The 24,044-nt window shown below is 52.0% G+C and overlaps 1 protein-coding gene across 1 annotated transcript in view; it reads left to right on the top strand.

Annotated features, from left to right (window-relative positions):
- Nucleotides 1-16,015, top strand: part of LOC139232820 (uncharacterized) — a gene marked incomplete at its 5' end in the record, with an annotated part of 29,360 nt that extends 13,345 nt beyond the window's left edge. Inside the window, one exon of the mRNA XM_070863315.1 lies at nucleotides 16,005-16,015. Within this exon, the coding sequence (XP_070719416.1) occupies nucleotides 16,005-16,015 (11 nt within the window). The remainder of the gene's footprint in view (nucleotides 1-16,004) is intronic.
- Nucleotides 16,016-24,044: the final 8,029 nt, after the last annotated feature.

Raw genomic sequence — 24,044 nt, 5'->3', positions numbered from 1 at the left:
CCACCGTCTGCCCCAGACACCGCCTGTGACAGAGACTGTGGGTCCCACATTGGTCTCATCAGTCACCTGAGAACTCGTGTTAGTGAGGAAGCAAGTCATCCTCGACTCTGGGGGGCAGCCTAAGAATAGGAAGACTGTCACAGCGGTAAGTTTTAAGGAGCGTCTCGAAGGAGGACAGAGAGGTAGAGAGGCGGAGAGGTTTAGGGAGGGAGTTCCAGAGCTTGGGGCCCAGGCAACAGAAGGCACGGCCACCGATGGCTGGGCGATTATAATCAGGGATGCTCAGGAGGGCAGAATTAGAGGAGCGCAGATATCTCACTGTGTCCCAGCAGAATTATGTCACACAGTGACCCAACAGAACAATATCCACTGTTATAACTATAATTATAACTGCGCGGTGCGGACAATGGAATCATGCAACACGGAAGGAGGCCGTTCGGCCTATTGTGCCTGTACCAGCTCTTTGAAAGAACAATTATCCAATTAAGTCCCACTCCCCTTGCTTGTTCCCCATAGCCTTGCAAAGGAACTATCTAGTTCCCTTCCAGGCAGCGCGTTCCAGAGCACAACAACTCGTCCCGTGATAAACAATTCTCTCCTCGGCTCCCCCAAGTGACGTACTCAAGTATCTCTCTAACCTCCTCCAACCCCACAACCCTCCGAGATCTCTGCGCCCCTCCAATTCTGCCCTCTTGCGCACCCCCGCGCCCCCCCCCCACTCCCGATTTCTGTCGCTCCACCATCGGTGTCCGAGCCTTCAGCTGCCTGGGCCCCAAGCTCTGGAATTCCCTCCCTAAACCTCTCCGCCTCTCTCTCCTCCTTTAAGACGCTCCTTAAAACCGACCTCTTTGGCCAAGCTCTTGTGAGTGAAGGGTTATGGGAGTTGAGGCCAAGATCGGATCAGCCATGATCTTATTGAACGGCAGAGCAGGCTCGAGGGGCCAGGTGGCCTACTCCTATTTCTTATGTCACCTGTCCCTATTGTATATTGTGTTCAGTTTTGGTCTTCTAACCTGAGGAAGGACATTCTTGCTATTGAGGGAGTGCAGCGAAGGTTCACCAGACTGATTCCCGGGATGGCAGGACTGACATATGAAGAAAGACTGGATCGACTGGGCTTATACTCACTGGAATTTAGAAGAATGAGAGGGGATCTCATAGAAACATCTAAAATTCTAATGGGATTGGACAGGTTAGACGCAGGAAGAATGTTCCCGATGTTGGGGAAGTCCAGAACCAGGGGTCACAGTCTAAGGATAAGGGGTAAGCCATTTAGGACCGAGATGAGGAGAAACTTCTTCACTCAGAGAATTGTGAACCTGTGGAATTCTCTACCACAGAAAGTAGTTGAGGCCAGTTCGTTAGATATATTCAAAAGGGAGTTAGATGTGGCCCTTATGGCTAAAGGGATCAAGGGGTATGGAGAGAAAGCAGGAATGGGGTACTGAGGTGAATGATCAGCCATGATCATATTGAATGGTGGTGCAGGCTCGAAGGGTCGAATGGCCTACTCCTGCACCTATTTTCTATGTTTCTAATATCTCCTTACGTGGCTCGGTGTGAAATTTTGTTTGATAATCGCTCCTGTGAAACACCTTGGGACGTGAAAGAAAGATTTGCATTTATATAGCGCCTTTCACGACCACTGGGACGACTCAAAGCGCTTCGCACTCAATGAAGTACTTTTGGAGTGTAGTCACTGTTGTAATGTGGGAAACGTTTTAAAGGTACAAGATATTGTTGTATGCTCTTCCCTGTCCGATTTACCTCCACTGGTTGAGCCGAGACTATCCAGGCTGTCATGTATTCAACTATCATTGTAACCCATGTATAAGCTGACCTAAGTTGTACACCTTGAGAACATTGACCACAAGGGGGTGAACTTGTGGGAGACACTCCGAACCTGGACTTTCAGGTATAAAAGGGGAAGCTCCACCCACCTTCATCACTCGAGGTCTTGGTATTAAAGGTAACTGGTCACCTTCTCTCAAGTATGGGCCTTGTGTGCATTTATACTGTATAGTAAGGACATATTATTGGCGACGAGAAACTTGGATTTAAACCACGCGAGCATGGCCACTAGCAGCACAGACGAGAGGTACTGTGTTGGTGATGATTGGGACGACTTTACTGAGAGACTACAGCAAAGTTTTGTCACTAAGGAATGGTTGGGACAGGATTCGGCCGACAAACGCAGGGCTCATCTCCTGACGGTTTGTGGATCCAGAACGTACTCCCTGATGAAGGACCTTCTAGCGCCAGAGAAGCCGGTGGACAAGACGTTCGAAGAGCTCAGTAAGTTGATCGGGGAACACTTTAAACCGGCGAGCAGCATGCACGTGGTGAGACACCGGTTTTACACGCACCGGCGGTGAGAAGAGCAAAGCGTTCCAGACTTCGAGGCAGACCTCCGGCGACTGGCGAACCTATGTAAGTTCCCAGATGCAGAGCGGAGATGCTGTGAGACTTTTTTAATGAGGGCATCGGGCACGCTGGGGTTTTCAGGAAACTGATTGAGACCAAAGACTTGACCTTGGAAGCGGCGGCTCTGATAGCCCAGACAATTATCTCAGGGGAGGAAGAGACCAGAATGATGTATGACAAAAGTCTTGGCTCAAATGCAGCAAACGACCAGGGAGTCAACATTGTTAATGCAGCACACAGTTCTCCAGGCAGACAAGGGCAATCGGACATGCCCCAGCATGTAGTGGAACCCAAAGGGGGAATTCAACAGAGACAATGGCTAGCTGAACGGCGATTCATGCCATCGCAAGGGACAATGTGGCCAGTAATGGGGCCATCAACACCTGTTAATGGTGCGCTTAAGGACAGTTACAGAGACAGTCAGAGACCATCGACTGGTAATGGACCTTTTGTTTCCAACAACGGGGCCTCCAGCTCATGCTGGAGGTGTGAAGGCAAACACCCAGCAATATACCTGCAGAAACTGCAACGTCAGCGGTCACTTGGCACGTATGTGCAGGAAGCCTGCAGCCAGGTTGATGTACGAGGAGGACGGGCCCGATGTAAGCCCTACGAGGCCAAATGGACACTGGGGGAAATCACTGGAAGCTGAAGTTCAGCGAGTTCATGTGGAGCACATATACAGTTCATGTACCAGGATGCCCCCGATAATGATGGAAGTGCTCCTCAATGGCATCCCAGTATTAATGGAGCTAGACACGGGGGCCAGCCAGTCCCTGATGAGTATCAAACAGTTCAAAAGGTTGTGGGTGTCCAAGGCCAGGAGGCCAAAATTATTGCTGATTGACGCACAGCTACGGACATATACAAAGGAGATCATTCCGGTGCTAGGCAGCGCCACGGTAGTCGTGACCCACAAAGATTCAGAGAACAGGTTGCCACTCTGGATTGTCCCGGGGGACGGTCCCGCACTACTGGGGAGGAGTTGGCTTGCTGTCATGAACTGGAAATGGGGCGATGTCAATGCAATTTCTTCTGTGGAGCGAATATCATGCTCACAGATCCTGGACAAATTTGACTCATTATTTCAACCCGGCATCGGCACTTTCATGGGGGCCAAGGTAGTGATCCACATAAACCCGGACGCCTGGCCAGTACACCACAAGGTCAGAGCGGTGCCGTACGTGATGCGGGAAAAGATAGAAGGCGAATTGGACCACCTGCTGAGGGAAGGCATCATCTCGCCAGTCGAATTCAGTGACTGGGCGAGCCCGATCGTGCCGGTGCTCAAGGCAGATGGGTCGGTCAGGATATGTGGTGATTACAAGGCCACCATCAATCGGGTGTCACTCCAAGACCAGTACCCGCTACCGAGAGCGGAGGACCTCTTTGCGACGCTATCCGGTGGCAAACTTTTTTCAAAATTGGACCTGACCTCAGCTTACATGACCCAGGAGCTGGCGAGTGAATCGAAGAAGCTGACCACCATCACGACACACAAGGGGTTGTTTGAGTACAACAGATGTCCGTTCGGGATTCGCTCGGCTGCCGCGATCTTTCAGCGAAATATGGAAACCCTCCACAAATCGATTCTAAGGACGGTGGTTTTTCAAGACAACATCCTCATCACGGGTCGCGATACTGAAGAACACCTCCACAACCTGGAGGAGGCGCTACACAGACTGGACCGGGTAGGGCTGCGACTGAAAAAGGCGAAGTGCGTCTTCTTAGCTCCAGAGGTAGAATTCCTGGGGCGGAGGGTAGCAGCAGACGGGATCAGACCTACTGCATCCAAAACGGAAGCGATCCAGAGAGCACCCAGACCTCGTAACAGGAGCTGCGTTTGTTCCTGGGGCTCCTGAACTATTTTGGTAACTTTCTTCCCAAATTGAGCACGCTGTTAGAGCCGCTACACGTGCTCCTACACAAAGGTCGCAATTGGGTCTGGGGGGACAGCCAGGAAAGGGCTTTTAATAGAGCACGCAATTTGTTATGTTCCAACAAACTATTAACGTTACATGACCCGTGTAAGAAACTTGTTTTAACGTGCGATGCGTCGTCCTATGGTGTCGGGTGTGTGTTGCAGCATGTGAATGCCAAGGGTCAGTTACAGCCGGTAGCTTATGCCTCCAGAAGTCTGTCCCAGGCAGAAAGGGGCTACGGGATGGTAGAAAAGGAAGCGCTAGCATGTATATATGCAGTAAAAAAAAAATGCACCAGTACCTGTTTGGCAGGAAATTTGAGCTGGAGACAGATCACAAACCCCTAACGTCCCTTTTGGCCGACAACAAGGCCATAAATGCGAATGCATCGGCCCGCATACAGAGGTGGGCACTCACATTAGCCGCCTATGACTACACAATGCGGCACAGACCGGGCACTGAAAACTGCGCCGATCCACTCAGCAGGCTCCCACTAGCCACCACTGAGGGGGCAACTGAGCATGATGTTGAGATGGTCATGGCTGTTGAAGCTTTCGAAAGCGAAGGCTCACCTGTGACAGCCCGTCAGATTAAAGTCTGGACAAATAAAGACCCGCTACTGTCTTTAGTTAAGAAATGTGTCCTGAATGGGGACTGGGCAGCCACGTATGGGGCATGCCCTGAGGAATTTAAACCGTTTCATAGGTGCAGGGATGAACTCTCAATTCTGGCCGATTGCCTACTGAGGGGAAACCGAGTAGTCATGCCCCAGAGGGGCAGAGAGGTGTTTATCAGAGAACTTCACAATGAGCACCCGGGCATTGTCATGATGAAGGCAATTGCCAGGTCACACGTTTGGTGGCCAGGGATAGATGCAGACCTGGAACTTTGTGTTCACAGGTGCAACACGTGTGCTCAGCTGGGCAACGCACCCAGGGAAGCCCCACTTAACCCCTGGTCCTGGCCGCTAAGCCATGGTCACGCATCCATGTGGACTACGCAGGTCCTTTCATGGGAAAAATGTATTTGGTTGTAGTAGACACCTACTCCAAATGGATTGAGTGTGACATTCTCAATTCAAGCACATCCTCTCCACAGTAGAAAGTCTACGGGCAATGTTCGCTGCCCATGGTCTACCGGATGTCTTGGTCAGCGACAATGGCCCGTGCTTCACAAGCACTGAATTCCAGGACTTCATGGCAGGCAATGGAATCAACCAGGTCAGAACGGCACCGTTCAAGCCGGCCTCAAACGGCCAGGCAGAACGAGCAGTGCAGATAATCAAACAGGGGATGCTCAGAATCAAAGGGGGTTCCCTACAAAGACGCTTATCACGCCTCCTGTTGGCCAATAGATCCCGACCACACTCGCTCACAGGGGTTCCACCCGCAGAGCTGCTAATGAAAAGGATGCTCAAAACCAAGTTATTCCTTGTACACCCTACTATGAAAGAAATTGTTGAGAGCAGGCGCCGGTCACAATGTGACTACCATGACGGGAATGCGAGGGCGCGATGTATTGATGTCAATGACCCTGTTTTTGTCCTTAATTACACTGCAGGGCCCAAATGGCTCGCAGGCACTGTGATTGCCAAAGAGGGGAATAGGGTTTTGGTAGTTAAACTTACCAATGGACAAATCTGCCGCAAACACGTGGATCAAACTAAAAGGAGGTTCAGCAACCCCATCGAAGAAGCAGAGGAAGAACACGATGTCGAGTTCACTCCACCACAGGTGACCGAACACCGGAACCAAAGGGAGGAGAGCCCAGTCACTCAGGCCAGCGCCCAACAACCGGAGCCCCAACTCAGGCGCTCTACAAGGGAGCGTAAACCACCAGAGAGACTCAACCTGTGATCCCAATAAGACTTTGCGGGGGGGAGGTGATGTCTTGTATTCAACTATCAGTGTAACCCATGTATAAACTGACCTAAGTTGTACACCGTGAGAACATTGACCACTAGGGGGTGAACTTGTGGGAGACACTCCTAACCTGGACTTTCAGGTATAAAAGGGGAAGCTCCACCCACCTTCCTCACTCGAGGTCTTGGTAATAAAGGTAACTGGTCACAGACTGACCTTCTCTCAAGTATGGGCCTTGTGTGCATTTATACTGTATAGTAAGGACGTATCACTTACAGTTGAGGGACAAGGAATGTGAGACTCCTCCCCCCGCGTGCCAGCTTCACATGGGATGGTCCAGCTATAAGCGGCGATCGTAATTCAGATCACAGCCCCATTCACTCTAACAAAGTGCCTGCTCCCCAGAGCTATTCCTGTTATCTCTCTCCAGCTCTCACTCAGGTTGTTTCCCTTGAAGCTTCCAAGCAGATTAACGCCACAGAAAACGCAGATGCCTCAGTGAGTTACTGCAGCCCCTGCACCCCCTCCAGCGTCCGTGACAGGCGGGGAGCGATGGTTGTGGTGACGCACACGGGCCATGAAGGCCACCGTGGGATCCTCCTCCGTCACATAACCAACAGGAACTGAACAAAAAGCAGGGATGTCAGCTCCCAGTAACACCGATGGGCCTCACAGCTTCCAACGCCCCGTTTCCCTGTCGAAATTTTTTTTTCTCCTTGGAATCGGAAAGGCTTGCATTTATATAGCGCCTTTCATGACCACCGGACGTCTCAAAGCACTTTACAGCCAATGAAGTACTTTTGGAGTGTGGTCACTGTTGTATTGTGGGAACCGCGGCAGTCGATTTGCGCACAGCAAGCTCCCACACACAGCAATGTGATAATGACCCAGAAATTCGGTTTTAGTGATGTTGGTTGAGGGATAAATATTGGCCCCAGAATACCGGGGATAACACCCCTGTTCTTCTTCCAAATAGTGGCCATGGGATCTTTTACGTCCACCTGAGAGAGCAGATGGGTTAACGTCTCATCTGAAAGACGGCAATTCCGACAGTGCGGCACTCCCTCAGTACTGCCCCTCCGACAGTGCGGCACTCCCTCAGTACTGCCCCTCCGACAGTGCGGCACTCCCTCAGTACTGCCCCTCCGACAGTGCGGCACTCCCTCAGTACTGCACTGGGAGTGTCGGCCTGGATTTATGTGCTCGAGTCCCTGGAGTGGGACTTGAACCCACAACCTTCTGACTCAGAGGCGAGAGAGAGCGCTGCCTACTGAGCCACGGCTGAGAATGATTGGGGGAACCCGTCAACGGTTCTGGTCTCCATCTTATAAAAAGGATTTCGAAGCGCTGGAGAAGGTGCAAAAAAGATTGACTGGGCTGATCCCAGAACCGAGAGGTTGTACCCAACAGGAAAGGGCGAACAGGGCGGGGCTCTAGTCTCCAGGCCGAGGAGTGACCTGTTAGAGCAGGAAATCAACCAGGGTTACAACTCCTGACTACTATCCTGTCACCGCAGTGTGTGAATCACACCGCACAGAAGGAGGGCATTCGGCCCATCGTGCCTCTGCCGGCTCATTGACTGAGCTCCTCCCCCTGCTCTTTCCCCACAGCCCTGCAATCGTTGCCTTTTCCAAGTATTTATCCCATTCCTGTTTGACAGACTGTGTGTGTGTGTGTGTGTGTGTGTGTGTGTGGGGGGGGGGGGGTAATGAAGGAGCTGGTATCTGAGAGCGGGACACACTGTATGTGTGGGTGATGGAGGAGCTGGTATTTGTGGGACACATTGTGTGTGTGTGGTGGTGATGGAGGAGCTGGTATTTCTGGGACACACTGTGTGTGTGTGTGGGTGATGGAGGAGCTGGTATTTGTGGGACACTGTGTGTGTGTGGGGGTGATGGAGGAGCTGGTATTTGTGGGACACACTGTGTGTGTGGGTGATGGAGGAGCTGGTATTTCTGGGACACACTGTGTGTGTGTGTGGGTGATGGAGGAGCTGGTATTTGTGGGACACACTGTGTGTGTGTGTGGGTGATGGAGGAGCTGGTATTTGTGGGACACACTGTTTGTGTGTGGGGGTGATGGAGGAGCTGGTATTTCTGGGACACACTGTGTGTGTGTGGGGGTGATGGAGGAGCTGGTATTTGTGGGACACACTGTGTGTGTGGGTGATGGAGGAGCTGGTATTTCTGGGACACACTGTGTGTGTGTGTGGGTGATGGAGGAGCTGGTATTTGTGGGACACACTGTGTGTGTGTGTGGGTGATGGAGGAGCTGGTATTTGTGGGACACACTGTGTGTGTGTGTGGGTGATGGAGGAGCTGGTATTTGTGGGACACACTGTGTGTGTGTGATGGAGGAGCTGGTATTTCTGGGACACACTGCGTGTGTGGGTGATGGAGGAGCTGGTATTTGTGGGACACACTGTGTGTGTGTGATGGAGGAGCTGGTATTTGTGGGACACACTGTGTGTGTGGATGATGGAGGAGCTGGTATTTGTGGGACACACTGTGTGTGTGGGGGTGATGGAGGAGCTGGTATTTGTGGGACACACTGTGTGTGTGTGTGTGGGTGATGGAGGAGCTGGTATTTGTGGGACACACTGTGTGTGTGTGTGGGTGATGGAGGAGCTGGTATTTGTGGGACACACTGTGTGTGTGTGGGTGATGGAGGAGCTGGTATTTGTGGGACACACTGTGTGTGTGTGGGGGTGATGGAGGAGCTGGTATTTCTGGGACACACTGTGTGTGTGTGGGGGTGATGGAGGAGCTGGTATTTGTGGGACACACTGTGTGTGTGTGGGGGTGATGGAGGAGCTGGTATTTCTGGGACACACTGTGTGTGGGGGTGATGGAGGAGCTGGTATTTCTGGGACACACTGAGTGTGTGTGTGATGGAGGAGCTGGTATTTCTGGGACACACTGCGTGTGTGGGTGATGGAGGAGCTGGTATTTCTGGGACACACTGAGTGTGTGTGTGATGGAGGAGCTGGTATTTCTGGGACACACTGCGTGTGTGGGTGATGGAGGAGCTGGTATTTCTGGGACACACTGTGTGTGTGTGATGGAGGAGCTGGTATTTGTGGGACACACTGTGTGTGTGGATGATGGAGGAGCTGGTATTTGTGGGACACACTGTGTGTGTGGGGGTGATGGAGGAGCTGGTATTTGTGGGACACACTGTGTGTGTGTGGGGGTGATGGAGGAGCTGGTATTTCTGGGACACACTGTGTGTGTGTGGTGGTGATGGAGGATCTGGTATTTGTGGGACACACTGCGTGTGTGGGTGATGGAGGAGCTGGTATTTGTGGGACACACTGTGTGTGTGGGTGATGGAGGAGCTGGTATTTGTGGGACACACTGCGTGTGTGTGGGTGATGGAGGAGCTGGTATTTGTGGGACACACTGTGTGTGTGTGGGTGATGGAGGAGCTGGTATTTCTGGGACACACTGAGTGTGTGGGTGATGGAGGAGCTGGTATTTCTGGGACACACTGAGTGTGTGTGTGATGGAGGAGCTGGTATTTCTGGGACACACTGCGTGTGTGGGTGATGGAGGAGCTGGTATTTGTGGGACACACTGTGTGTGTGTGATGGAGGAGCTGGTATTTGTGGGACACACTGTGTGTGTGGATGATGGAGGAGCTGGTATTTGTGGGACACACTGTGTGTGTGGGGGTGATGGAGGAGCTGGTATTTGTGGGACACACTGTGTGTGTGTGGGGGTGATGGAGGAGCTGGTATTTCTGGGACACACTGTGTGTGTGTGGGGGTGATGGAGGAGCTGGTATTTGTGGGACACTGTGTGTGTGTGGGGGTGATGGAGGAGCTGGTATTTCTGGGACACACTGTGTGTGTGTGTGTGTGATGGAGGAGCTGGTATTTGTGGGACACACTGCGTGTGTGGGTGATGGAGGAGCTGGTATTTCTGGGACACACTGTGTGTGTGTGTGATGGAGGAGCTGGTATTTGTGGGACACACTGTGTGTGTGGGTGATGGAGGAGCTGGTATTTGTGGGACACACTGTGTGTGTGGGGGTGATGGAGGAGCTGGTATTTGTGGGACACACTGTGTGTGTGTGTGTGTGATGGAGGAGCTGGTATTTCTGGGACACACTGTGTGTGTGTGTGATGGAGGAGCTGGTATTTGTGGGACACACTGTGTGTGTGGGTGATGGAGGAGCTGGTATTTGTGGGACACACTGTGTGTGTGGGTGATGGAGGAGCTGGTATTTGTGGGACACACTGTGTGTGTGGGTGATGGAGGAGCTGGTATTTGTGGGACACACTGTGTGTGTGGGGGTGATGGAGGAGCTGGTATTTGTGGGACACACTGTGTGTGTGGGTGATGGAGGAGCTGGTATTTCTGGGACACACTGTGTTTGTGTGGGGGTGATGGAGGAGCTGGTATTTCTGGGACACACTGCATGTGTGGGTGATGGAGGAGCTGGTATTTCTGGGACACACTGTGTGTGTGTGTGGGTGCTGGAGGAGCTGGTATTTGTGGGACACACTGTGTGTGTGTGGGGGTGATGGAGGAGCTGGTATTTGTGGGACACATTGTGTGTGTGTGGGGGTGATGGAGGAGCTGGTATTTGTGGGACACACTGTGTGTGTGTGGGGGTGATGGAGGAGCTGGTATTTGTGGGACACACTGTGTGTGTGTGTGGGTGATGGAGGAGCTGGTATTTGTGGGACACACTGTGTGTGTGTGGGGGTGATGGAGGAGCTGGTATTTGCGGGACACACTGTGTGTGTGTGGGGGTGATGGAGAAGCTGGTATTTGTGGGACACACTGTGTGTGTGTGTGGGTGATGGAGGAGCTGGTATTTGTGGGACACACTGTGTGTGTGTGGGGGTGATGGAGGAGCTGGTATTTGCGGGACACACTGCGTGTGTGTGGTGTTGATGAAGGAGCTGGTATTTGTGGGACACACTGTGTGTGTGTGGGGGTGATGGAGGAGCTGGTATTTGTGGGACACACTGTGTGTGTGGGTGATGGAGGAGCTGGTATTTCTGGAACACACTGTGTGTGTGTGGGTGATGGAGGAGCTGGTATTTCTGGGACACACTGTGTGTGTGTGGGTGATGAAGGAGCTGGTATTTCTGGGACACACTGTGTGTGTGTGTGGGTGATGGAGGAGCTGGTATTTCTGGGACACACTGCGTGTGTGGGTGATGGAGGAGCTGGTATTTCTGGAACACACTGTGTGTGTGTGGTGGTGATGGAGGAGCTGGTATTTCTGGGACACACTGCGTGTGTGTGGTGGTGATGGAGGAGCTGGTATTTCTGGGACACACTGCGTGTGTGGGTGATGGAGGAGCTGGTATTTCTGGGACACACTGTGTGTGTGTGGGGGTGATGGAGAAGCTGGTATTTGTGGGACACACTGTGTGTGTGTGTGGGTGATGGAGGAGCTGGTATTTGTGGGACACACTGTGTGTGTGTGGTGGTGATGGAGGAGCTGGTATTTCTGGGACACACTGTGTGTGTGTGGTGTTGATGAAGGAGCTGGTATTTGTGGGACACACTGTGTGTGTGTGGTGGTGATGGAGGAGCTGGTATTTCTGGGACACACTGCGTGTGTGGGTGATGGAGGAGCTGGTATTTGTGGGCCACACTGTGTGTGTGGGTGATGGAGGAGCTGGTATTTGTGGGACACACTTTGTGTGTGGGTGATGGAGGAGTTGGTATTTCTGGGACACACTGTGTGTGTGTGGGGGTGATGGAGGAGCTGGTATTTCTCGGACACATTGTGTGTGTGTGTGGGTGATGGAGGAGCTGGTATTTCTGGAACACACTGTGTGTGTGTGTGTGATGGAGGAGCTGGTATTTGTGGGACACACTGCGTGTGTGGGTGATGGAGGAGCTGGTATTTGTGGGACACACTGTGTGTGTGGGTGATGGAGGAGTTGGTATTTCTGGGACAAACTGTGTGTGTGTGGGGGTGATGGAGGAGCTGGTATTTCTCGGACACATTGTGTGTGTGTGTGGGTGATGGAGGAGCTGGTATTTGTGGGACACACTGTGTGTGTGTGGTGGTGATGGATGAGCTGGTATTTGTGGGACACACTGTGTGTGTGTGGGTGATGGAGGAGCTGGTATTTGTGGGACACACTGTGTGTGTGTGTGGGTGATGGAGGAGCTGGTATTTGCGGGACACACTGTGTGTGTGTGGTGTTGATGAAGGAGCTGGTATTTGTGGGACACACTGTGTGTGTGTGGTGGTGATGGAGGAGCTGGTATTTCTGGGACACACTGTGTGTGTGTGTGGGTGATGGAGGAGCTGGTATTTGCGGGACACACTGTGTGTGTGTGTGGGTGATGGAGGAGCTGGTATTTGCGGGACACACTGTGTGTGTGTGTGGGTGATGGAGGAGCTGGTATTTGCGGGACACACTGTGTGTGTGTGGTGTTGATGAAGGAGCTGGTATTTCTGGGACACACTGCGTGTGTGTGGGGGTGATGGAGGAGCTGGTATTTGTGGGACACACTGTGTGTGTGTGTGGGGGTGATGGAGGAGCTGGTATTTGTGGGACACACTGCGTGTGTGGGTGATGGAGGAGCTGGTATTTCTGGGACACACTGCGTGTGTGTGGGGGTGATGGAGGAGCTGGTATTTGTGGGACACACTGTGTGTGTGTGTGGGGGTGATGGAGGAGCTGGTATTTGTGGGACACACTGCGTGTGTGGGTGATGGAGGAGCTGGTATTTCTGGGACACACTGCGTGTGTGGGTGATGGAGGAGCTGGTATTTGTGGGACACACTGTGTGTGTGTGTGGGGGTGATGGAGGAGCTGGTATTTCTGGGACACACTGCGTGTGTGGGTGATGGAGGAGCTGGTATTTCTGGGACACACTGTGTGTGTGTGGGTGATGGAGGAGCTGGTATTTGTGGGACACACTGTGTGTGTGTGTGGGTGATGGAGGAGCTGGTATTTCTGGAACACACTGTGTGTGTGTGTGTGATGGAGGACCGAATACCTGGATTGCTTCGCACACAGCCACAGTACGACCTGCCCTGCCTCTCGGGGGACTGGAATCCCAGTTGAACTTCACAATGTCACCGGGGTCCCCTTCTCGGTTCCTTGTTGCGTCAACCCCGTTACCAATTATCACCGAACCTGCTCCAAACTCTTTTCTAAGTTGTGTGGAGTTGTGCGAATGAGAGAATACAAGGTCAGCAACTCACGAGAGAGCGCTTTAGATTCCAAACCAAGTGCAACGCATGCCGAAGGCTTTTCTCTCTGTGCTTTCACTTGTCCTTGCCCAGGGCAGTCTTACCATTTGTAGGAGGATTACAGGCGCTAAGGACCACCCATTGGGGAACCCTCTTTATTAACGTCTTTATTTATCCTAGGCTAAGTACGACAAGGACAATAGTCTCCCTGTCTACAGCTGTAATGTGAAATAAAAACGAGATCTCTCTGATATTGAGCACGGCTTGTACAATGTACTTGAAGATCAGAACGCATAGATTAAGGAAACGCCATATGGCCGATTAAACGCAGTACTTCCACAGGCCGTGTACAATCTATCACGGACCCATTGAATCTCCTCCACAGCACATGCACACAGCCTTCTGGACTCAAACATAGAAACATAGAAAATAGGTGCAGGAGTAGGCCATTCGGCCCTTCTAGCCTGCACCGCCATTCAATGAGTTCATGGCTGAACATGCAACTTCAGTACCCCATTCCTGCTTTCTCGCCATACCCCTTGATCCCCCTAGTAGTAAGGACTTCATCTAACTCCTTTTTGAATATATTTAGTGAATTGACCTCAACAACTTTCTGTGGTAGAGAATTCCACAGGTTCACCACTCTCTGGGTGAAGAAATTTCTCCTCATCTCGGTCCTAAATGGCTTACCCCTTATCCTTAGACTGTGACCCCTGGTTCTGGACTTCCCCAACATTAGGAACATTCTTCCTGCATCTAACCTGTCTGAACCCATCAGAATTTTAAACGTTTCTATGAGGTCCCCTCTCATTCTTCTGAACTCCAGTGAATACAAGCCCAGTTGATCCAGTCTTTCTTAATATGTCAGTCCCGCCATCCCGGGAATCAGTCTGGTGAACCTTCACTGCACTCCCTCAATAGCAAGAATGTCCTTCCTCAAGTTAGGAGACCAAAACTGTACACAATACTCCAGGTGTGGCCTCACCAAGGCCCTGTACAACTGTAGTAACACCTCCCATCCCCTCGCTATAAAGGCCAACATGCCATTTGCTTTCTTAACCGCCTGCTGTACCTGCATTCCAACCTTCAATGACTGATGTACAATGACACCCAGGTCTCGTTGCACCTCCCCTTTTCTTAATCTGTCACCATTCAAATAATAGTCTGTCTCTCTGTTTTTACCACCAAAGTGGATAACCTCACATTTATCCACATTATACTTCATCTGCCATGCATTTGCCCACTCACCTAACCTATCCAAGTCACTCTGCAGCCTCATAGCATCCTCCTCGCAGCTCACACTGCCACCTAACTTAGTGTCATCCGCAAATTTTGAGATACTACATTTAATCCCCTCGTCTAAATCATTAATGTACAGTGTAAACAGCTGGGGCCCCAGCACAGAACCTTGCGGTACCCCACTAGTCACTGCCATTCTGAAAAGTACCCATTTACAATATGATCATGGCTGATCATTCACCTCAGTACCCCTTTCCTGCTTTCTCTCCATACCCCTTGATCCCTTTAGCCGTAAGGGCCATATCTAACTCCCTCTTGAATATATGCAATGAACTGGCATCAACAACTCTCTGCGATAGGGAATTCCACAGGTTCACCACTCTCTGAGTGAAGAAGTTTCTCCTCATCTCAGTCCTAAATGGCTTACCCCTCATCCTTAGACTGTGTCCCCTGGTTCTGGACTTCCCCAACATCGGGAACATTCTTCCTGCATCTAACCTGTCCAGTCCCGTCAGAATTTTATATGTTTCTATGAGATCCCCTCTCATCCTTCTAAACTTCAGTGAATACAGGCCCAGTTGATCCAGTCTCTCCTCATGTGTCAGTCCTGCCATCCCGAGAATCAATCTGGTGAACCTTCGCTGCACTCCCTCAATAGCAAGAACGTCCTTCCTCAGATTAGGAGACCAAAACTGAACATAATATTCCAGGTGAGGCCTCACCAAGGCCCTGTACAACTGCAGTAAGACCTCCCTGCTCCTATACTCAAATACCCTAGCTATGAAGGCCAACATACCATTTGCATTCTTCACCGCCTGCTGTACCTGCATGCCAACTTTCAATGACTGATGTACCATGACACCCAGGTCTCGTTGCACCTCCCCTTTTCCTAATCTGTCACCATTCAGATAATATTCTGCCTTCGTGGTTTTGCCACCAAAGTGGATAACCTCACATTTATCCACATTACACTGCATCTGCCATGTGTTTGCCCACTCATCAAGTTCAACAATTTCAGACAGTAACCGCCAGCCATCTTTGGCTCCCTCCACACCCTCCCCCCCCCGCCCCCCCGCCCCCACAACCCCCCATCTTATGTTTTTTTTCTTTGTCTCTAATGTCAGCTGGTCATTACTTCGCCATTCACACCCTATCCAGATTAACCTTTTTCTAACTTCTGCCATTACCATTTCAATTTGACCCATCATCCCTTTTGTCTCTCTAATCTCTGCTGCCGTCCCCCCTATCACCGACCTTCCCTTTTGTTCTTTCCTCCCCTCCCACTTTCAGTGCTTCTTAAGAATGTGCACTTTTCGAAAATGTTGCAGTTCTGATGAAGGGTCGTTGACTCGAACCGTTAACTCTGTTTCTCTCTCCACAGATGCTGCCTGACCCATTGAGTATTTCCAGCGTTCTCTGTTGTTAATTCAGATTCCAACATCCGCAGTATTTAGTTTTGTATATGTACACTCTACCCTATCACGGACTTTACCCACCCACTGAATCTCCTCCACAGCCCATGGAATCACAGAACAGTTACAGCACAGAAGGAAGCCATTCGGCCCGTCGAGCCCGTGCCGGCTCTCTGCATGAGCACCTCAGCCAGTCCCACTCCCCCCGCCCTTTCCCCGTAGCCCTGCTAATTTATTTCCTTCAGGTACTTATCCAATTCCCCTTTGAAAGCCGCGATTGAGTCTGCCTCCACCACCCTCTCGGGCAGCGCATTCCAGATCCTAACCACTCGCTGCCTAAAAAGGTTTATCCTCGTGTCGCCTTTGGTTCTTCTGCCAATCGCCTTAAATCTGTGTCCTCTGGTTCCCGACCCTTCCACCAATGGGAACAGTTTCTCTCGATCTACTCTGTCCAGACCCCTCATGGTTTCAAAAACCTCGATCACAGAAACATAGAAACTAGGTGCAGGAGTAGGCCATTCGGCCCTTCGAGCCTGCACCACCATTCAATATGATCATGGCTGATCATTCACCTCAGTACCCCATTCCTGCTTTCTCTCCATACCCCTTGATCCCTTTAGCCGTAAGGGCCACATCTAACTCCCTCTTGAATATATCCAACGAACTGGCCTCAACAACTTTCTGTGGTGGAGAATTCCACAGGTTCACAATTCTCTGATATCCTCTCTTAACCTTCTCTGCTCTAAGGAGAACAACTAAAATTCTCCAGTCTATCCACTTATCAAAAGGAGATGTACACTGTAAAGTCTACCCCATCACATGTATCTCCTTCCACAGCAAATGTACATTCTACCCTATGGATGTGGTGTATTTGGACTTTCAAAAGGCTTTTGACAAGGTCCCACACAAGAGATTGGTGTGCAAAATCAAAGCACATGGTATTGGGGGTAATGTACTGACGTGGATCGAGAATTAGTTGGCAGACAGGAAGCAGAGAGTCGGGATAAACGGGTCCTTTTCAGAATGGCAAGCAGTGACTAGTGGGGTGTCGCAGGGCTCAGTGTTGGGACCCCAGCTATTTACATTATACATCAATGATTTGGACAAAGGAATTGAGTGTAATATCTCCAAGTTTGCAGATGACACTAAGCTGGGTGGCGGTGTGAGCTGTGAGGAGGACGCTAAGAGGCTGCAGGGTGACTTGGACAGGTTAGGTGAATGGGCAAACGCATGGCAGATGCAGTATAATGTGGATAGATGTGAGGTTATCCACTTTGGTGGCAAAAACAGGAAGGCAGAATATTATCTGAATGGCGGCAGATTAGGAAAAGGGGAGGTGCAACGAGACCTGGGTGTCATGGTACATCAGTCATTGAAAGTTGGCATGCAGGTACAGCAGGCAGTGAAGAAGGCAAATGGCATGTTGGCCTTCATAGCTAGGGAATTTGAGTATAGGATCTGGGAGGTCTTACTGCAGTTGTACAGGGCCTTGGTGAGGCCTCACCTTGAATATTGTGAAGGACGTTCTTGCTATTGAGGGAGTGCAGAGAAGGTTCACCAGACTGATTCCCGGGATGGCAGGACTGACATATGAGGAGAGACTGGATCGACTGGGCCTGTATTCACTGGAGTTTAGAAGAATGAGAGGGGATCTCATAGAAACATATAAAATTCTGATAAGATTGGACAGGTTAGATGCAGGAAGAATGTTCCCGATGTTGGGGAAGTCCAGAACCAGGGGACATAGTCGAAGGATAAGGGGTAAGCCATTTAGGACTGAGATGAGGAGAAACTTCTTCACTCAGAGAGTTGTTGACCTGTGGAATTCTCTACCACATAGAGTTGTTGATGCCAATTCATTGGATATATTCAAGAGGGAGTTAGATATGGCCCTTACAGCTAAAGGGATCAAGGGGTATGGAGAGAAAGCAGGAAAGGGGTACTGAGGGAATGATCAGCCATGATCTTATTGAATGGCAGTGCAGGCTCGAAGGGCCGAATGGCCTACTCCTGCACCTATTTCCTATGTTTCTATGTTTACCCTATCATGGGCTCCACCTACCCATTGAATTTCCTCCACAGCCCGTAGAAAAAAAAAGAACTTGCATTTACGTAGCGCTTTTCACAGCCTCAGGATGTCCCAAAGCACTTTACAGCCAAGGAAGTGCTTTGGAACAGTAGTCACTGTTGTCATGTAGGAAACACAGCAATCAATTTGTGCACAGCAAGCTCCCACAAAACAGCACTGAGTGAAATGCCTTTTAGGTGTTGGTTGAGGGATTAATGTCGCCACGGACACCGGGGAGAACTCCCTTGCTCTTTGTCGGAATACCAGAACAGGTTGAAGATAAAGCCAGGGCATCACATCGTATTGTGCAGTCTCCCACTCACCATCACCCCTGTCCTCGATGACTTCATTCCCCGGCCCCCCCCCCCCCCCGCCCATTTAAAATTCTCATCTTTGTATGCAAATCCATTCAGGGCCTCACTCCTCCCTATCTCTGCAATCACCTCCAGCCCCACGGACCCCCCTCACCCCCTCCGCAAGCTCTCGTTTCCTCCGATCCTGGCCTCTTGTGCACCCCACCCTTCGCTCCACCATTGGCGATGCCGTCAGCCCCCGGGTCTAATTATTGCCTAATCTAAAACTCTCCACCTCCCCACCCCGCTCTCCTCCTCTAACCCCACCTCTTGGATCAAGCTTTTTTCGCACCTTCCTGATTACTCCCCCTTTCGCCTCAAGACGTCATATCAATGTAACCTGAGCTGAGCATCCGACTCTAGATCCACTCCATCACCAAGGCCGGCTATTTCCACCTCCGTAACATCCCCCGTCTCCATTCCTGCCTCAGCTCATCCGCTGTTGAAACCTTCACCCATGCCTTTGTTACCTCTAGACTTGACCATTCCAACACACTCCTGGCCGGCCTCCCACATTCTACCCGACGTAAACTAAAGGTGATCCAAATCTCTGCCGCCCCTATCTGAACTCGCACCGAGTCCCGCTCACCCATCACCCCCTGTGCTCGCTGACCCCGTGTCCTAACTCGCACCAAGTCCCGCTCACCCATCACCCACTGTGCTCGCTGCCCCGTGACCTAACTCGCACTGAGTCCCGCTCACCCATCACCCCCTGTGCTCGCTGCCCCCTGTTCTAACTCGCACCGAGTCCCGCTCACCCATCACCCCCTGTGCTCACTGCCCCGTGTCCTAACTCGCACCGAGTCCCGCTCACCCATCACCCCCTGTGCTCGCTGCCCCCTGTTCTAACTCGCACCGAGTCCCGCTCACCCATCAGCCCCTGTGCTCGCTGCCCCGTGTCCTAACTTGCACCGAGTCCCGTTCACCCATCACCCCCCTTGCGCTCGCTGACCCCCTGTCCTAACTCGCAAAAAGTCCCTTTCACCCATCACCCCCTGTGCTCGCTGCCCCCTGTTCTAATTCGCACCAAGTCCCATTCACCCATCACCCCCTGTGCTCGCTGACCTACATTTGTTTCTGGTCTGGCAACGCCTCGATTCTAAAATTCTCATCCTTGTTTTCAGATCCCACCATGGCCTCACCCCCTCCCTATCTCCGGAACCTCTCCCAGCCCCACAACCCCGTGAGATCTCTGCGCTCCTCCAAATCTGGCCTCACATCTCCCCAATTTCCATCGCTCCACCATCGGTGGCCGTGCCTTCTGTTGCCTGGGCCCCAAGCTCTGGAACTCCCTCCCTAAACCTCTCCACCTCTCTCTCCTCCTTTAAGACGCTCCTTAAAACCGACCTCTTTGACCCAGCTTTTGGTCACCTGTCCCTAATATCTCCATATGTGGCTCGGTGTCAAATTTTGTTTGATACCTGTAAAGTCCTGACCCTGCAGTACAGACTTACACGAGGCACATGCTGAAGTCAAGGTCACTCAGGACCTGCACTTTTATTTCACAACTCTCAAGTGCCACACTTGCCTGAGACCTGCCTTTATATACCTGTGTGGAACAGGTATCCAGTGTCTCCTGCAAGTGCACCCCTGGTGGTAAGGTATGCTTGTGGTTACAGGTCCTATCTAGTTACAGTCATGTATAGCATGGTAAGATACAGTTATGTTCAGTAGTGTGAGATACATGACAATAGCGCTCCTGTGCAGCGGCACGGGATGTTATATACTATGCTAAAGGCGCTATATGTCGTTGCTGTTGTCATTTTTCACAAAGTATAATCAGCAAAAAGCAAACCGCAAAGAGCCTTTTCAATTAGCATAGCGGAAATTAATCTCTCGCTGCTCAGAAAGTCAGTAAACCCTTCCTTCTCCTGTAATCCTCCCTTCTGTAGGAGTCTGAAGTGTCTCTGACACGGTTTGATAGATGGCAAACCACACACATCACGAGGGGGTCAGGGTCAGACAGCTCTGATATCCTTGCAGTGTTTTCCGGACAGAGTGCAGCTGGACTGACAGCCTATTTATATTACGGTTCACGCTCACCTTCGCTTTGAATCTGTTTGAGAACAGAGAGTAGAGAGCATCGCCCCTGTGTGCTGAGCGCAGGTTCGGGAAAAAAGAGGCGGGAACTTGCAAGTTGGCTGCCGCGTTTCCTACATCAGCCGTGGCTCAGTGGGCAGCACTCTCTCTCTCTCGCCTCTGAGTCAGAAGGTTGTGGGTTCGAGTCCCACTCCAGGGACTTGAGCTCAGAATCCAGGCCAACACTCCCAGTGCAGTGCCGAGGGAGCGCCGCACTGTCGGAGGGGCAGTACCGAGGGAGTGCCGCACTGTCGGAGGGGCAGTACTGAGGGAGTGCCGCACTGTCGGAGGGGCAATGCCGAGGGAGCGCCGCACTGTCGGAGGGGCAGTGCTGAGGGAGTGCCGCACTGTCGGAGGGGCAGTACTGAGGGAGTGCCGCACTGTCGGAGGGGCAATGCCGAGGGAGCGCCGCACTGTCGGAGGGGCAGTGCTGAGGGAGTGCCGCACTGTCGGAGGGGCAGTACTGAGGGAGTGCCGCACTGTCGGAGGGGCAGTCTTTCAGATGAGGCTTTTGTCTGCCCTCTGAGGTGGACGTTAACATAGAAACATTGAAAGTTGGCATGCAGGTACAGCAGGCGGTGAAGAAGGCAAATGGCATGTTGGCCTTCATAGCAAAAGGATTTGAGTATAGGAGCAGGGAGGTCTTACTGCAGTTGTACAGGGCCTTGGTGAGGAGCAGGCCATTCGGCCCTTCGAGCCTGCACCACCATTCAATATGATCATGGCTGACCATGCAACTTCAGTACCCCATTCCTGCTTTCTCTCCATACCCCTTGATCCCTTTAGCCGTAAGGGCCACATCTAACTCCCTTTTGAATATATCTAACGAACTGGTCTCAACAACTCTCTGCGGTAGAGAATTCCACAGGTTCACAGTTCTCTGAGTGAAGAAGTTTCTCCTTATCTCGGTCCTAAATGGCTTACCCCTTACCCTTAGACTGTGACCCCTGGTTCTGGACTTCCCCAACATTGGGAACAGTCTTCCTGCATCTAACCTGTCCAGTCCAGTCAGAATCTTATATGTTTCTATGAGATCCCCTCTCATTCTTCTAAATTCCAATGGATACAGGCCCAGTCGATCCAGTCTCTCCTCATGTGTCAGTCCCGCCATCCTGGGAATCAGTCTGGTGAACCTTCGCTGCACTCCCTCAATAGCAAGAACGTCCTTCCTCAGATTAGGAGACCAAAACTGAACACAATATTCCAGGTGAGGCCTCACTAAGGCCCCTGTACAACTGCAGTAAGACCGCCCTGCTCCTATACTCAAATCCTCTCGCTATGAAGGCCAGCATGCCATTTGCCTTCTTCACCGCCTGCTGTACCTGCATGTTAACTTTCAATACTGCTGCAGTATTCGAAGATGAGCAGGGAGGGAAGCTCTCATCAGTGTCCTGGCCAACCGACATCGCGAAAATAGATTTATCATTTCTGTCATTGCTGTTTGTGGGGGCTTGCTGTGCGTAACTTGGCTGCCGCGTTTCCCACATTACAGCAGCAACTGCACTCCCAAAAAAGTGCTTCATTCGACATAAAGCGCTTTGAGATGTAATGAGGTCATGAAAGGCGCTATCGCAATGCAAGTCTTTCCGACGGAACAGGAAGATCCCAGCTTCTTTTCTGGCCTGATTTGGCCCTTCTCAGGGGGAGCGGGAGTCGCGGGGGGGGGGGGGCACTGAGGCCAACTGATGAGGTGAAGCTAAAAAATTCATCTGTGGCGGGGTTCCTGCTCCTGATCCCAGTCACCCCAACGGGGAAAGAGAGCTTGTGTGGCACATTGGATGAAGGCCACAGCATCATCAAGCGTGGCCGCACGGGCTGCTGAGCTCGTCTTGGAACGCCGAACAAACAACTTGCGTTCATATAGCGCCCTTAACATCGTAAAACGACCCGGGAGTATTAGCAGACAAAATTTGAGACCGAATAAGATGATAGGGCAGGCCACCAAAAGCTGGGTCAAAGAGGTGGGTTTTAAGGAGCGCCTTAAACGGTGAGAGAGAGGCGGAGAGGTTGAGGGAGGGAGTTCCAGAGCTCGGGGCCCAGGCAGCTGAAGGCACGGCCACCGATGGTGGAGCGATGGGAATCGGGGGATGCGCGAGAGGTCAGAATTGGAGGAGCGCAGACGTCTGGGAGGGTTGCAGGGCTGGAGGAGGTTAGGGAGAGGGATGGATTTGAACACAAGAATTTTGGAAATCGAGGCATTAACGGACGGACAGTCAATGTAGGCCAGCGGGCGCAGGGGCGGGGGTTGGGGGGGGGGAGGCGATGGTGGGCGAATGGGTGAATGGTGCACACACACACACACACACACACAGTTGGGTGAGGTGATGCCATGCACGGATCGGGCAAGGGGGGAGTGGGCAGGACTGCAAGGAAGGGAAGGGGCTAATGTTGGAGAGAGAGAAACATCACACTTAATCACAGTGGCAGCTGTGGCTCAGTGGGCAGCACCCTCGCCTCTGAGTCAGAAGGTTGTGGGTTCAAGTCCCACTCCAGGGCCTTGAGCACTTAAATCCAGGCCGACACTCCCAGTGCAGTGCTGAGGGAGCGCCGCACTGTCGGAGGGGCAGTGCTGAGGGAGCGCCGCACTGTCGGAGGGGCAGTAGTGAGGGAGCGCCGCACTGTCGGAGGGGCAGTAGTGAGGGAGCGCCGCACTGTCGGAGGGGCAGTACTGAGGGAACGCCGCACTGTCGGAGGGGCAGTAGTGAGGGAGCGCCGCACTGTCGGAGGGGCAGTACTCAGGGAGCGCCGCACTGTCGGAGGGGCAGTACTGAGGGAGCGCCGCACTGTCGGAGGGGCAGTAGTGAGGGAGCGCCGCACTGTCTGAGGGGCAGTACTCAGGGAGCGCCGCACTGTCGGAGGGGCAGTGCTGAGGGAACGCCGCACTGTCTGAGGGGCAGTACTGAGGGAGTGCCGCACTGTCGGAGGGGCAGTACTGAGGGAACGCCGCACTGTCTGAGGGGCAGTACTCAGGGAACGCCGCACTGTTGGAGGGGCAGTATTCAGGGAACACTGCACTGTCGGAGGGGCAGTACTGAGGGAACGCCGCACTGTCGGAGGTGCAGTACCGGGGGGGGCCGTCTTTCAGATGAGACGTTAAACCGAGGGCCCCATCTGCTCTCTCAGGTGGACGTAAAAGATCCCATGGCACTATTTCGAAGAAGAGCAGGGGGAGTTATCCCCGGTGTCCTGGAGCCGATATTTATCCCTCAATCAACATAACAAATAAACAGATTATCTGGGTCATTATCACATCGCTGTGTGTGGGAGCTTGCTGTGCGCAAATTGGCGTTTCCCACATTACAACAGTGACCGCACTCCAAAAAGTACTTCATTGGCTGTAAAGTGTTTTGAGACGTGGGGTGATTCTGAAAGGCGCTATATAAATCCAAGTCTTTCTTTAACGTGATGTCCTGTTAGTTTGGTTCTGTGATAGTCGAGGCCTTTTACAGCGGATATACTGCCCAGACACAGGCCATTGGGCCCAACCAGTCCAGGCCGGCGTTTATGCC

This window comes from Pristiophorus japonicus, chromosome 20 (genome assembly GCF_044704955.1).
Source record: "Pristiophorus japonicus isolate sPriJap1 chromosome 20, sPriJap1.hap1, whole genome shotgun sequence".
Taxonomy (NCBI): domain Eukaryota; kingdom Metazoa; phylum Chordata; class Chondrichthyes; family Pristiophoridae; genus Pristiophorus; species Pristiophorus japonicus.
This window is presented reverse-complemented; position numbering and strand designations above follow the sequence as displayed.